Source organism: Ahaetulla prasina, chromosome 1 (assembly GCF_028640845.1).
Source record: "Ahaetulla prasina isolate Xishuangbanna chromosome 1, ASM2864084v1, whole genome shotgun sequence".
Taxonomy (NCBI): Eukaryota; Metazoa; Chordata; class Lepidosauria; order Squamata; family Colubridae; genus Ahaetulla; species Ahaetulla prasina.
The window spans coordinates 177,077,493-177,093,073 of record NC_080539.1 but is presented as its reverse complement, the minus strand read 5'-3'; the positions used below and the strand labels follow the sequence as shown (position 1 = coordinate 177,093,073).

At 37.5% G+C, this 15,581-nt stretch overlaps 2 protein-coding genes across 10 annotated transcripts in view; one reads left to right on the top strand and one right to left on the bottom strand.

Annotated features, from left to right (window-relative positions):
- WDPCP (WD repeat containing planar cell polarity effector) overlaps nt 1–10,937 on the bottom strand; it is a 262,122-nt gene extending 251,185 nt beyond the window's left edge. For all 8 annotated transcript variants that reach the window (XR_009155037.1, XM_058182505.1, XM_058182449.1 and 5 more), the window contains exon 1: nt 10,509–10,937. The gene's annotated coding sequence lies outside the window, so the exon portion shown is untranslated. The remainder of the gene's footprint in view (nt 1–10,508) is intronic.
- Nucleotides 1–15,581, top strand: part of UGP2 (UDP-glucose pyrophosphorylase 2) — a 43,189-nt gene that overhangs the window by 15,574 nt on the left and 12,034 nt on the right. Inside the window, exon 2 of one of the 2 annotated variants that reach the window (XM_058182580.1) lies at nt 8,063–8,182. In XM_058182580.1, the coding sequence (XP_058038563.1) occupies nt 8,063–8,182 (120 nt within the window). Of the gene's footprint in view, nt 1–8,062; nt 8,183–13,426; nt 13,803–15,581 lie in introns of those variants that run through there. The other variant, XM_058182588.1, reaches the window with a different exon arrangement.

Below are 15,581 nucleotides of genomic sequence, written 5' to 3'. Positions count from 1 at the left end.
CCCCCAGGAGACACAACTCCAACTGCCCCAACCATCAACGAATATGAACCTACCACCCTTGCAAAAATCACCGATCTAGTCCCAGGTGTGCAGTGCAGATGGTTTAAACCCATCAGGGATCCCTGCTTTTCTGACTTTCTCTCCCATCATGACATTATACTGCTCTAGGAAACATGGACTGTTGACAACCTATCATGAAATGCATTTCATTCATCTTCGACCAGGGTGAAACCAGGAATAAAACATGGAACAGCCAGTTTGGAAATCTTAAGTCATGAGAGTGAGTCTACCAGCATTCTAAGCAGACAGTTCTGCATATTAAAAACTTTTACTTATCAAGCAAATTCTTCCCATTATTCAGCTTGAATTTCCTTATTTTAGTTTCACCCTGTTGAACCTTGTCCTGCTCTTGGTTTCAGCAGAGAACAGATCAGATCCCTCTTGCCTCTGACAACTTTTTGGATAATTGTAGCTACTATCTTTGTAAACCATTTCTCAAATGGCTTGGTTGCCTTTTTAAAAAAATATTTTATTAAAAGTTTTAAAAAGAAGATTAAAAACTAACAAAGACCAATACTGTACAAAGTTCAAAGGGATTGGTTTCCCAGCCACTTATCATTCTAGTGGCTCTCCAGCTCACCTGCTCCAAATTCTTCATATCTGCTTTACAAGCAGAACTGAACACACTTTGAAGCAGCACAAAGTACAATTAAATTACTATCTCCTAGGAATTAAACACAGTGCTTTTATTACAGCAAGGCACAAGAAAACTAGATTGGTGCTTTTAACTCCAATCTTGTTGTTTCAATTGTTTCAACTCCTACCCTCAAAACGACGCTATAGAGCACTGTACACCAGAACAACTAGACACAAGAACAGTTTTTCCCCCGAACGCCATCATTCGGCTAAACAAATAATTCCCTCAACACTGTCAAACTATTCACTAAGTCTGCATTACTATTAATCTTCTCATTGTTCCTATCACCCATCTGCTCCCACTTATGACTGTATGACTGTAACTTTGTTGCTTGTATCCTTACGGTTTATATTGATTTTTTCCTAGTATGATTTGATTGCTTATTTGTACCCTATGACTATTATTAAATGTTGTACCTTATGATTCTTGATGAATATATCTTTTCTTTTTTATGCACAGTGAGAACATACGCTCCAAAGACAAATTCCTTGTGTGTCCAATCGCACAAGGTCAATAAAGTCAATAAAGAATTCTATCTATCTATCTATCTATCTATCTATCTATCTATCTATCTATCTATCTATCTATCTATCTATCTATCTATCTATCTATCTAGTTGCTTGCTCAAATTGTGTTCCTGGTCAGTTAGAATTCCTAAATTCTTTTTACATTTACTTCTGCCAAGCCAGGAATAATGGGTAATACTGCATATTTATTATTTTTCCTATATTTTGCCTCCCATCAACCGGTGCGCTCCCATAGAGAGGGTCTCCTCAGGGTGCCGTCAGCCAAACAATGTCGGCTGGCGGCCCCCCCGGGGGAGAGCCTTCTCGGTGGGAGCACCGACCCTCTGGAATGAGCTTCCTACAGGACTTCGTCAACTTCCTGACCTCTGGACCTTTTGCCGTGAGCTGAAGACGTATTTATTCTTCCGTGCAGGACTGGCATAAATGGGTTTTTAACAGTATTTTAAATGGGCTTATATTTTATGTATTTTAATTTTAAATTATTGCCTAGATTGAATAAGTTTTTTACTTTTGGTTTTATTGTATTGTATGTTATTGTGATTTTATCTGGCTGTTAACCGCCCTGAGTCCTTCGAGAGAAGGGCGGTATAAAAATTATATTATTATTATTATTATTATTATTATTATTATTATTATTATTATTATTATTATTATTATTATTATTATTAGTATGCAGAAACTTACATTTTTCACATTCAGACACCATCTTCTTGGATTTGGCTCAGTGTTGACGCCTGTTGAGGCTATTTTGAATAGTAATTTTGTTTTGTTCTCTGAGGCTTTAGCTAATCCTCCAACCCTGAGGTTATTTGCAAATAACTATCCTTCCCATTCCAACATTTGTGTCATTTACAAAGATGTTGAATAGTACTAAACAAGGATGGAGCCCTGAAAAATTCTACCCAATATTTTACTCTAGAATAATGCTAAACTAGTTATCAGCATTGTTTGATTGTACTTATTCAAACTGTTGCAAATCTACTGGATTTCCATACTATCTAGCAGATTTGTATCCCTATTTCTCACAAAATAGATCTTATCATGTTGCTCAGATTAAAATACGTAGCACCCACATTAGCCTGATTTGCTAACCCAATCTAATCCAATCCAGTCCAACCAAATCACATTGTGATTTACTATAATGCATGAATCCAGCCACACAGTAACAATGTCTTCTTGAACATTTCATTTGTAGCCATATTATAAAAATGCTAGTAAAATTTTATCTGGAAATGCAAACATAAAAAATCTTTTGCAGATGTTAATACCATCTTCCAGGTTACACTTTTTATATCTAAACACAAAAACTGTTCCTACTTTAATTCAACTGACTTCGAGGAAGTTGGATAATATTCCATACAGGGAACATTAGACAACTTCTTTTAAAAAGGTATACCTTTTCCATCTTATATATTTAAATATGCAATCCTCAATATCTTAGACCCACATTCAATTATTCATTATAGTACTTTATATTAATGGTAATAGACTCTGAATCACTCAGATAATCTGTATATAAGTATATGCCCCTTTGCTCCTGAAAGATCCTGCTATTTTTAGTTTCCAAGAAGAACATCTGAGAAATGTCTTAAGTAACATAAGGAATATAAAATATAGTCACATACTGAACAGCGTTCAAGGACGCTAAATGTCACAGGATTAAGACAATTTCTTAATGCAAGTAGCACCATGTCCCTGGCAACTTCAGTACATTAGATTAAGGAACACAGTTCTCAAATTTCTTTCTTGCTTTTTGAGATTTCCTCTTAAATGTTACACTTCATTCACGTATTAAACCGAATCATAGTCTGGTTTGATGGTTTTAGCTTCGTGTGTTGGGCAAATCTAGTCATTTATTCAATAAACCACAGTTAAGCAAAGTGTGTCTAAGCTTAGTATGCTAACCTAATCTCTCTCTCTCTCTCTCTCTCTCTCTCTCTCTCTCTGTGCATATTGATTTAATTAGCAGGGGTGCCATGTAGCATGGTCTAAATAATATAGCTCTTGTTGATCAATGATTTCTGGGGCCAATGGATTGTTCTTTTTTTAAAAAAAAATTAATTATAGTCCTGGCATTATTTCTTTGAAGCTCTTAAATATGTCAGAACCTTATACACTGTGACTATGAGGAATAATGATGCATCTAATGTATTTATTTTTTTAAAACTGTTTCACATACTCTTTAAATATAAATAACTACAAAGTTTTTCTGTAGCTTGTATGTATAACTGCAGTCCCATGCAGTACTCACTGAACTGGAAAGAAGAGCTAGCTGTTTTTGTTATTTTTAACATGACTGTCTAGTTAATTTCTGCTTCTCGCCAATCATAGCAGCTTAACCCATGGGACAGTATGAAAACCACTGAAATGGGTGGAAATTATATTTTTAAAAACAAAGCATTTTTTCATTGCCAGCAAGTTTTGGGAGATAACTTATATTGTAACCAATAGTATTTTGTATTTGTTAACACCCAATTTGTGTGCATGAAAGCTTTTTCTCTCTCTATCAATTTAATGGTATAGACACAGTTCTAAAATCAGCCATTTTTCTCCTCCCCTTTTTTCTAATCAATTTGCCTGAATTAGAAAAGACATTACATTAACAGTAATTATAATAAAAAACAGCTACATGCATTACAGTTTTGAAACACATCCTTCTAAGGATTCATCCTCAAAATATTGCATTATATAACTCATTGAAGTTAGCCTTCTTAAACCAGGGATTCTCCAGATCTTAGACCTCCTAGTCAGCATGGTTTATGGATGATTGCTTTGGTTTGTAAAGGTAAACTACTACATAGTTCCTCTATATTGCTTTAATGGGTAGAAATCTATTGTAATCATATATTGTTGTTGTTAGTTGCGAAGCCGTGTCCGACCCATCGCGACCCCATGGACAACGTTCCTCCAGGCCTTCCTGTCCTCTACCATCCTCTGGAGTTCATTTAAACTCATGCCTACTGCTTCAGTGACTCCATCCAGCCACCTCGTTCTCTGTCGTCCCCTTCTTCTTTTGCCCCCAGTTTTTTCCAGGATTAGGCTCTTCTCCAGTGAGTCCTTCCTTCTCATTAGGTGATCAAAGTATTTCAGTTTCATCTTCAGGATCTGGCCTTCTAAAGAGCAGTCAGGGTTGATCTCCTCTAGGACTGACTTGTTTTTTGTTTTTTTATTCAAAAAGTTTTACAGAAAAAATTTTTTTCCCCTTTCCCCCCAACCCCCCTCCCTTCACTAATACCCTCCCCCCTGGCTTCCCGGAAGAAGCACAAGGTATAGTTAAAAATAAGACAAACATATGCTAAGAACATTTTCTCCCAAAACTATTATACCAATTTTCCTTCTCTAGCTCTGACTTCCTCCTAACATAACCAAAATCCTTCAAAAAAAATAAAAAAATAAAAAATAAAAATTAAGAATTAACAATAGTAAAATATATAAATCAATAGAACAAATTAATCCTAAAGTATTTAAAACCAACTAAAGCATAAAAATCCAATCAATTCAAAAAATATGTCCCTTATAACTTCTATAACCATATAATTTTTCCCCCCATGTCTTTCTTACATAAGATCTTTTGAAAATATTCTATTTAAAATTTAGTGCAACACCTTATAAAATTTCAATACAGAAAATTACAATATCTATTCAACTTTAGTCCTTCCTCATCAAAATCCAGTATAGATCCAAATATCTAGTCTTTTATGATAGATATAAAACATATAATCAACCCATTTCTTCCAGATTCCTCACAAATTGTCTTTCCGGAACACTAATATTTTGTCTATTAATATTTTAAAAACCTTGTTTCAAGAATAATACTTTTGTCTCTTGCCATTTTTTTGGTGCATTAATCTCTGTCTTTCCTTCGTTACTCCTTCTAAAAGTCAATCACAATATTTCCTAGTAATTCCTTATGTCCAAGAATCCAAAAATTACTGCCGATATTCCATCAGTCCAAAAGAGAACTCTTGGGAAACATTAAGCTTGTGAGTCTTTTCCATTTGAGGGACAATCTCCTGTAGCACAAATTCAGGCAGTTCATCCAAACTATTTAAAGAAAACTTCTTTACATCACCTTGTTTCTTCACGATCAAATCTTCATATTTATCCACTTTTATTTGTATCTCCTGCATTCCATTTTCCGAGTGGTTGCACTGGTTAATTTGCTCCAAGCTCTCATCCAAAACGTCCCCATTTTTTATCAATTCGTATTTTTGAATAATTAAATACATACTTTCTGTGTAGTCCTGTATAAAGTCACAAATCCATTCTTCTGAAAGAACCTCCATGACAAAGTTCCTGCTGAGAATCCCCTTGTAAAGTACTTAAACAACGTAATATAATCCAACAGTCCACAGTCAAACACAATAAGATAAAATCTCCATTCAGGACTGACTTGTTTGTTCCGCCTTGCAGTCCAAGGGACTCGCAGGAGTCTTCTCCAGCACCAGAGTTCAAAGGCCTCAATTCTTTGGTGCTCAGCCTTTCTTATGGTCCAACCTGTGCAGCCATATATTGCAACTGGGAAAACCATAGCCTTGACTATACGCACTTTTGTTGGCAGGGTGATGTCTCTGCTTTTTAGTACGCTGTCTAGATTTGCCATAGCTTTCCTCCCCAGGAGCAAGCATCTTTTAATTTCTTAGCTGCAGTCCCCATCTGCTGTGATCTTGGAGCCCAGGAAAATCATATATAACAGTAATCATATATAACAGGTTGGAAATGAAAGAACTACCTACATTAGTGAAGGTAGAGAAACTTTTACCCATATACTTTTTCAATCTAATTATGAGGCAGAAAAGAATAGATGTTACGGGTCACAAGTTCTATTTTTTATTTTTACTGATGACTGTTGATAGGAATATTGCTTTATTTTGTTCTTTGATCTAAACAAAGAGGAAAGCAATTAAAATTAAGTCTTACTTTTCCTGATAACGAATACTCTTGGCTACATTTTAACAGACATTTGTCATAAATATAATTTATTTCTCTTCAATAATAGAAATAAAACATGTGAGATTACAGCAAAAAGTAAAACCAGTGTAAACACAGAGGGCAGGTCTTGGGAGGCATTATGCATACAGCATAAATTGCTAAGTAAACATTATAATATTCCACTCTTCTCTAAATTGAACTTCCCCCCCATCAAATCAGATAACCCATTTTTATTACTGAATCAAGTAGACCAAAGAATTGACATTTTCCCCCACCTCATCCATCTATCCTCTGTGCAGTTGCAATGTTTCTCAGACAGAATAAGAACCTACTTTCACAACTTTAGGGGACTATTAGGGGACAAATTAGGGGACTGGAGGCTAAAACATATGAAGAACAATTGCAGGAACTCGGTATGTCTAGTTTAATGAAAAGAAGGACTAGGAGACATGATAGCAGTGTTCCAATATCTCAGGGGTTGCCACAAAGAAGAGGGAGTCAAGCTATTCTCCAAAGCACCTGAGAGTAGAACAAGAAGCAATGGGTGGAAACTAATCAAGGAGAGAAGCAACTTAGAACTAAGGAGGAATTTCCTGATAGTCAGAACAATTAATGAGTGGAACAACTTGCCTGCAGAAGTTGTGAATGCTCCAACACTGGAAATTTTTAAGAAGATGTTGGATAACCATTTGTCTGAAGTGGTGTAGGGTTTCCTGCCTTGGCAGGGGGTTGGACTAGAAGACCCCCAAGGTCCCTTCCAACTCTGTTATTATTAACTCTAATTTAGAATATCAGTAGAACTGTGCATGTACTGTTGGCACATGCCTATGTGGGCAATATGGGTTTCCAAATAAAGCACAGCTTAAAGCTTAAAGAAATGGACTAATGGATATAATAATAGTGTTACCACAAGTGAAGTGGACACTATACATTTTAAAGTAGCGCAACTTTAGGAATAGCAGCATTAAGAATAGGTAAAACGTTTGGATTAAACATCTATCATTCTCTTCTACCATTCCCTCCCACTTTTCTGACTACTGATTTTTAATCTATAAATAAAATATCAGGAAAATTACCGTACCGTTATCAAAGATGGCTAAAGACACTGATGCATCTGTTTTACTGAAATGAATAATGAATTCCATGAGAAACAGTTAAGGAATTGCTAAGCTCAAATGCAGGTGACCTAATTGCTAACTTACCATTATTGATTAAATTTCCCTGAGTCTTTGGAGGTGACTATGTAGGCCTATAATTTATGCTGATTTTTTTCTTTGGTAATTTTATTGATGCTACTGTTGTGAGTCCAATGCCTTGCTAAAAAATGTGTTCAATAATAGGAAAATACTTCACAGAAAAAAGGGAAAAAGGAAAATACTCAGAAGACCTCTGAGTCTGGGCCAGATTAAGCCCCTATACACAGCCCAACAATGGTGCCTCTCTGCTCTTCTAGTGCTTAACTCAGGGGTCTCCACAAACTGGTGACAGTCGGTGGCCTATTAGGAAATGGTCTGCACAGCTGGTGGTATGCAGACCAGCTGTGCACAACTGGCACAGCGGGTGAGCAAATGAAACCAAAACAATCCCCCGTGGACAAATTGTCTTCTACAAAACCAGTCCCTGGTGCCAAAAAAGGTTGGGATCGTTGGCTTAATTGACAAGATGTTATGCTTAATAGGTACTGAGAACTAATATTGCGGGTTGCAGTGAAAGAGTTCAGGGTAGGACAACCGGGGGAAAAAACTCTACGGTGCCCTCCCTTCCCTTGGTGCCCATGCCCATGCCCATGCTCATTTTGTTTTAATGGTTAATCCAGGGCCGAGTAAAGAAAAAGAAAAGAAAATCAGTGTGGATAGAACAACATAATGCTGCGCCTGGTAATTTTTATTTTATTTTATCTCTTTAGTGCCTCTGAAAGCGTTTCTGTGTGATGATTTGGGGCCTGTATTTACTTTTTCCAAGCCAGGCACAAGAAGACTTTATTCTGAAAACAAGGAATTGGGCTTCCCTCCTCCCTACAACTATGGTATGACTAATTGTTAATGCAAATTCTATTGAGATACCCTCCAAATAGGGGTGGATAAATGAACTATGGTGATTGGGTTGTGTAGGGCATTCCTTGCTGCAATTAAGCTATGTTTAATGTGCTGTGCACATGTGTTTTAAGTTTGAGCCTACCTATGAGGCCATTCATGATGTTCACCTATGCCTTATTTAATAAACTGCATGTATCAAACAGACCAGAAATAAAGACCTCTTTTAAGGAGCAGTATCAGAAAAGATTTAGAATCTTGATATTGCCATTGCTAATTTCAAAATACTGTTTCTTACTGTCTATAATAAAACTGGCTGTTGCTGTTCCAAAAAAATACTACTGCAATTATAGAAATGTTGTTTGAGAGTATTTATGGTTTTTAGACTTCATTATTTATTTATAATTCCACTAAATAAATAAAAATATTGTGGAGAGCAATGTAGGATATACCGCCAAAGACAAAGTGCAGGGTAATAATTATTGATGCAGAATAGGCAGAATCTAGCCTTCAAATTCTCCCTTCCTTTTTCATATTGTAGCTGGAGGGCCACTTTTATCAAATAAATCATGGAATAAGTTATAAAATTCAGGTGGTTTATGAAGAAAGTGTTTTTACATACTTTTTGGCTTTTTTCCCATTACCTATCCATTTACATGTGTATGTGTTTCTGAATGTGTTTATTTATAAGGAATAACAAAAAGAAACATAAAATTTTTAAAGCAAAATATTTTGATTTCTATCTTCTTCAATTTATTTTATCTATTTTACCCTGGAATTAGATCCTGTATTTTATTTTTATTCTTTTTTTGATAGGGTTATAAGATTAATCAATAAACTACTATTGCTACTACTGCTTCAAAAGGCCTCAGCTGGATGATCATATCCGACAGCTTTCCTCTACCAACAAATGCCCCTTTAGGAATATTCCATCTCTGCTGTTTTACAATTCCCACATTAACCCCAGATTCTTTTTGATTCACATTAGTCCAACAAAAAAAGGCAGAAGCCAAAGTATTTTGCTTTTAAACTTTCATATTTGTTTCATTATGCGTTCTGGAAAAGCTGTTTTTTTTTCATATTAACTATTTCCTTTTCAGATCCACAATTCATACTTTTCAAATTCTGTTTGATACCTTAAATATTTCTTGTATACTTTGAATATTTGATGTATAGACATTTAAAATTTCTGTTGATTCTGTAAGACATACAGATAAAATTACTAGGTGCTTTGTATTGTTTTGGTTATTACATTTGAAAATCAGTACCTAGTTTCTTTGATGGCACAGGTGAATATTAGGTGATTACATTCTCAAAATACTGCTGGGGTGGGGGGAAATGCTTACTGACCTTTAAAAGAGAAGGTCAACTTTCTACATTAGAAAAGATTGCTGTGCTGATAACTCTTGGATCCTGTTCAAAATCTTGACTTTTAAACAGTCATGATTTGTAGTGGCTCTTGACTTTCAAAGTCCTTTATCAATTTGGCGCAAAGCCAACAAAAGTTAGCCGTAGGGAAGATGGGTGGCTTAGAAATTTAATAAACAAATAAAATGCCCGAATGACTGCAAACCTTGACACATAGATCCTCAACTGAGGGCCTTCAAATCTCTGTTGGCACCTGAGATATGATGGTTAATTATCAGGGAAGGATGTTGCTCTTTTTAAAGTAAGTAACTCTGAGTTTGACATGTTCTATGCTGTATTCACATGTCTTTCATGTAAGGGAGAAGGCTTTTTGTTAAAAAACAATTCCCAGAGTTTTCAAGTTTTAACTCAGCCTTCTTCTACTTGGGGTAGCGGTGGACCACTGTCCTCAGACAAAACTGCAGGTTATTTAACTCACATCTGAAAGTAATTTTCAATATTTTATTGTAAATGATCTCATGGCTGCATTCCACTACTGTGATGTAGTAACATTGGACAAGCCCCAGGAATATCCAAGATTTAGTCTACTTTCAACCACGCAAATATAGTGAGTTTGGGCCAGCCACTCTCTCAGCTTTTCACATGGAGTTGTGAAAAAAAATGTTGAATGCCATGAATTCCTGAACAAGAGATCGAATGTAAATCAATCACATATTTTGTATTTTACTCATTATTTTACAGCCATAATAAACTATATCAAAGCTTGCCAAACCGCACTATAATTTAGCATGTCTCAGTCATGTGGTTAAGAAATCATAGTTTAAGACAGGGATTAGTCCTAATCCACGATTATGTTACAGTTTAGCATATTGAGTGAAAACGGCCAATGTAACAAAGATAATCCGATGTTCACGAGGGGACACGCGAACCCTTATTGCATTCATTGTGCACCTGTCACTTTCTCCGGGTCAGAGTCAAGACCAAAGCCGTCCAAAACGACGAGACCACCACATTCGTCGAGTGTTAAGAGTGGCTTTTCGGGTGTTTCCCACAAATTCTCGTCCTTTAGTCACTTCAACGGGAGATCGCCGCTGCTCCCGAAAATAAATGCTCAGCGCACACTTCGTAGCCTGGAACACAACCGAGTCCCCATTATTTTGCGGGCGCGCGGCTGCAGCGAAGATCGCCGTTTTTAGTAAAAGCCTGGGCCAAAAGCAACCAATGGCCAAGCAGCCCTCCTCTGGCAGCTCCCTCGCCGTGCGATTGGCGGCTGCGCTTTTAAGGGCAAACAACCACCCCTATGTTTCATGCCGCACTTCCGTGTTAGTTCCCTCCGCCTTGAAGCTGGCTGGTTAAAAGGGAGTCGTTTAACTTGCTGCAGCCGCCGCCGATCCTCCTCCTCCTCCTCCACTCCCCCCCCCCGGCCCACTGCTGGAGCCCTGACGTGAGTGGGAGGAGAGACCAGAGCTTGTGAAATACACCATTTTTTTTTCTTTTCTTTTCTTTTTTAAAAATCCCACCACTTACTGCCAGAATTGAGCTCCCAAACCCTTCCCCACTCCCCGGCCCAACCCCACCGCCCGAGGAAATAGGTGGGTAATCTCTGCTGGCTTGGAAAAGGAAGTGGGTGGGAGAGTAGCTGCTCCTGCTCTACCGCCGCCCTCTTGCCTGGCTTTGTCTCCTGAACTAAGGATTGCCTCGAGGAGGCCTCTGCTTGCTTTTTTGGCCGGGAACTGGGAATGGTGCGCGCCAAGGCGCGCGAGAGCGGCCGCGCGCCAGTGTTTTGAAACCAGCTGGTGCGGGGTGGTGATGGTGATGAAAGTGGAAAGCGGCCCGAGGGGGAAAATACGCTGCGGTGACATGACGTTGGTCACGTCCTTCTCTGAAACGCTGCTGTTCTGCCTTCTCCCATTCCTCGTGTTTTTCATTTAGTGCTTTTGCTTTAATGGAGGCCGTATTTAGGTCCCGGCTTCTTGTTGCTTTTTCAACTTTCCCCGGCGCTGCGCCCCAACCTCTCTCCCGTTTCTTTCCCCATCCGGGCCTTGCTAGTGCTTCCTAGGGAGAGGAAAATAGAAAATCGAAAATTCTGCTGATAGAGGCATTGAGTATGCAAACGTGCTAAAAAAAGAGAGAAAGCATACACGCCCCTCCCCCCATTCCTTCCAGCTCATGGAAGGAGTAGCTGAAGCCCTACCTACCAAAGGCTTTTGGACTTGTTTCCTTTCTTATTGTGAAAGCATTGCAACTCCAAAGGGACTCTGAGCCAAAGAAATAAGCAGGTCAGTTCTGATTGGTACTTGAACTGGAGACCTTCAGGAAATTAGGGTTAGCCTTAGACTAAACTGAGTTAAGGGTACATCCTAGAAGATGCATTGGAAAACTGGAATTTCACTTGAAGGGCCCCTTCTGCTCACTTGCCATTGCTTTATGAAGGTTTTGTTCTGGGAGCTGAAGATTGCATAATAGTGTGCCTGCAAGATAGATTGATCTATAAAGTTGCCAAGTGCATTTTAGCCTAGCGTATGGAAATGGAGCCAAGGTAGTTTAGTTCATGGTTCTATGTATCTCAAACCCTGAGAACAGGGTTGAGTTTGCAGAGGTAAGTAGATCTGCAAACTTAGTGTTACATGGATATCTCCTTTTGTTATAACAGAAAATGAAGTGTTTATTATGCATTCATAAAAATTGTGAAAGAATAATTGCAGGAACATTAGACTGTTATTTCTGTGGGATATAACACAGTCAGTCTGGAGTCTGGTGGTGCCTGTGTTGAAAAAATAAAATTATACTTTTATATTGTGGAAGCTAATACATTTACTTTTATCCCAGTAATCCACTTGTGTGTTGATTTTATGAGTCTGTTTTGTAGATCCCACAGGAACTGTAGGCCATGGAGAAAATCAATATGCAGCTCCACAGATTTTTCCAATTGATCCCTTATGATTTGCTCTCATTCCATTCCCGTAGAATTCTCTTTCTAAATGCATCTTTTCTTCCCTCTAATTTTTACCTATTTACTTATTTTTCCAGAGCCCTTGTTTTTTTTTTTTTTTAAAAATGTTATCTGCCCCCCCCACCCCAGAGCTGAGTGGGGGTACATTTGAGCCATAAAAGCTTATAATAAAAATGGGCATTCTGTAGAGTGCCCCAGATCTGTCTGCTAAGGGTGACCATCTCTTGAAAACTTCGAAGGAAATCCTAAATACTGCAACAGAATAAACCCTTAAATGGTTTTACAAATTCATATGATCTTACCTGGGTTTTGCACAGCATATTGTTAAGCTTATCTATCAAAAATTGCACCCACTAAATCCAAGGAAGCAATGATGAGGAATAGCATTGCAGCCCTAACATGCAGAAGCAGCTGAAGCATGGCAGAAAAGAGAAGAACAAAACAAAAATGAGCCACTTTCTCATTGATTTATATTTCAAATGTAGAAATTGCTGGCATAGCTCACAGAGCAAATTCCAACATTTCTTTAAAGCTAAGAGCAAGAAAGAAGAAAAGGGGTTCAAGTCTGACCCTCCCTCCCTCCCTCCTTCTTCCAGTTGGGCATGAGAACTGAAGTTGTAAAACCAAAGGAGGCTCTTCTCATATAGAAAGAGATGGCTTGAGGAAAGCAGCCAGCAGCTCTGGGAGAGGGAGAGAAAGAAGGATCAGTATTTATTGTAGGTGGTCCTAAGGAATCCTTCCTTTTAAAGGAAACCAGTCAATTCCCAGGAAAGGAGGAGCCGGCTGGAGGGGGTGGGAATGGTGTGAGCCACTCTCATCTCTGCAGCAGCCAGGCGTTTCCGTGGTGGTGAAGGGGGAGGAGAAAAGGGTGGTGGTGAGGCATAGTTTTTGACCCTCCTCTTTCATTGATGAAATTTAAATCCTTAGGTTTTTACCTTGAAGACAGTTTCTCTGAGTCATTTATATCTGAAGATAGGAAGAGAGCAGGGAACAATCGGGGATAAAATCCTGATGAAAATCATTTTTTTACAGGGTGGGTGGCTAGGACGATTATGATTAGGACTTTTATTTTTTTTCTAAAAGAGTATTCTGTTGACGGTATGTAAATTCTGAATAACAGTGAGAGAAGTATCTGCTGCATCAGGAGAGAAGTCACTTAAAAGAAAAGGAAGCTCTTATTTTTCTGAGCTTTTCTGGCATACTCTGAAGGAGGTAGTGTCTTAATTTTTCTATATTTATACAAGAAGAGTATTTATTTTCATAAAGATACAAAATGTCATCATTTGCAAAAGGTAAGTGTAAGCATGATAAGTTCTGTAGTGCCAGAAGCTGCATGATGTTTGTCGGTGTGTGTGTGTGTGTTTTAAAGAGCTGTGCTGTGGCTCACAGGCAGCTACTGAGGTAGGATGGTAATGGTCAGAGGCTGTTTAAAAGGGGTCTCAGTTGGATTAAGTCAGCTACTCCCTTGTTTTGAGGGTTGCTTAGGTGATAGCAAAGCACTGCCAGTCTCTACCATTTTGTGTGTGTGTGTGTGGGAGGAAATATGTGAGTAGGATTCCTTTTCTTTCTCCAAATGTTAAAAAAAGAGACTAAAACTAGACTGAGGCAGTTGGAGCTGCTTGTCCTCTGCTAAATTAAAGAAGGGTCTGTACTGAGTAGTTTATCATTAAACATACTGGTGACATAAGTGTTTATTAAAGCTCCATTTCTCCTAAGTATTTTATGGCCGTGTATGTCTGTATACGTGGTTTGAAAACCCTGTATTGTGAAATTGCCCACAAGCAAACATTTTAGCTTGATGACTGATGCATTGCTGTGACAAGGAAATATTTGAATAGTGTGCTTGTTTCATGGAAATAATCTCATCTCTGTTTTATGCCACAAACCGAATATACTGTATGAAGCCTTCAGTATTAGGAAAATGTGTAGATTATTTCAAATAGGCAATACATAGAAAACCAGGTAGCAGTTTAGTTCTGAGTACTACTGCCAGTGGAGTGTGAATATACCTGGTTGATTATAAATACAGAATAAACTTTGTAACGACTGAGCGAAAAGCTGAGCACTACTGACATGACTGACTTAAAATAGACTCCTTGAAAGTGATCTAATGAACTCTACACAGCAAAACAAAAACAACCCCTACCAATAAATGTTATTTTAACATTTGGTGTTGCTATTTTTTAAGTCCAATACTGGAGGAGGCCATTTTGTATAAAAATGGATTTCATTATGTTTTCTAAATGTGTCTGTTTTATAATACAACATTCCTCACATAAAAGGTAGTCTTGGTTATAGATGGTATTTTTTATATTTCTCCTACATTCATAGATTATGTTGTTGTAAACAGAGATATTAGTAATTGCTGATATAAGCTTAAACTTTCGTGGCCAGAATGTAACAAAGCACTTTTCTGTACTATCTAGCATTTTTAGTGGAAGGTCAGTAGATCTTACTTTTCTTTTTAATGCATTTAAATGTATGCAATATCTTACATGCTTTTTTTCATTTTGTTACTGTGAAATAAAATGGTACTTTTCTTTTGCCCCCCCCCCAATGTTGGCATATAATTTTAGGATGAATTAGGGTCGTGGAAAGGGATTTAACACACTACAACTTTCTATCCTTTTGCTAAGCTTTTCATATTATCAAAGATGAGCTTTGTCAGAAAATCACATTATCACTTAGAAGATCTAGGCCACTCTAATTAAGTTAAAACTAAAAAGTGTTGTCTATGTGAAATAATTTTATTTGTTTATATACACTGAATAAAGAGATAAATCTAAAATATTTAAAGCCAGTACATATTAATGCATTTGCACAGGTTTGATGTTTAAATGTTTAGGTAGTGGGTATGCAAGTCTATGGTCCATATATTTCTATTATTAACAGGAAAGTGGCAGAATTGAAGAGGTGGTGCTGCACAGAAATAATATTGAACATCTTTCAGCAATACATAATCCAGTCATAATTTCTTATACATTTCTAAAGCAAATTATGTAGGTCCATGGTAGAATTTCTAAATCCATATACTGTAGATTATAACTATATATTTAAAATGGATTAAATAA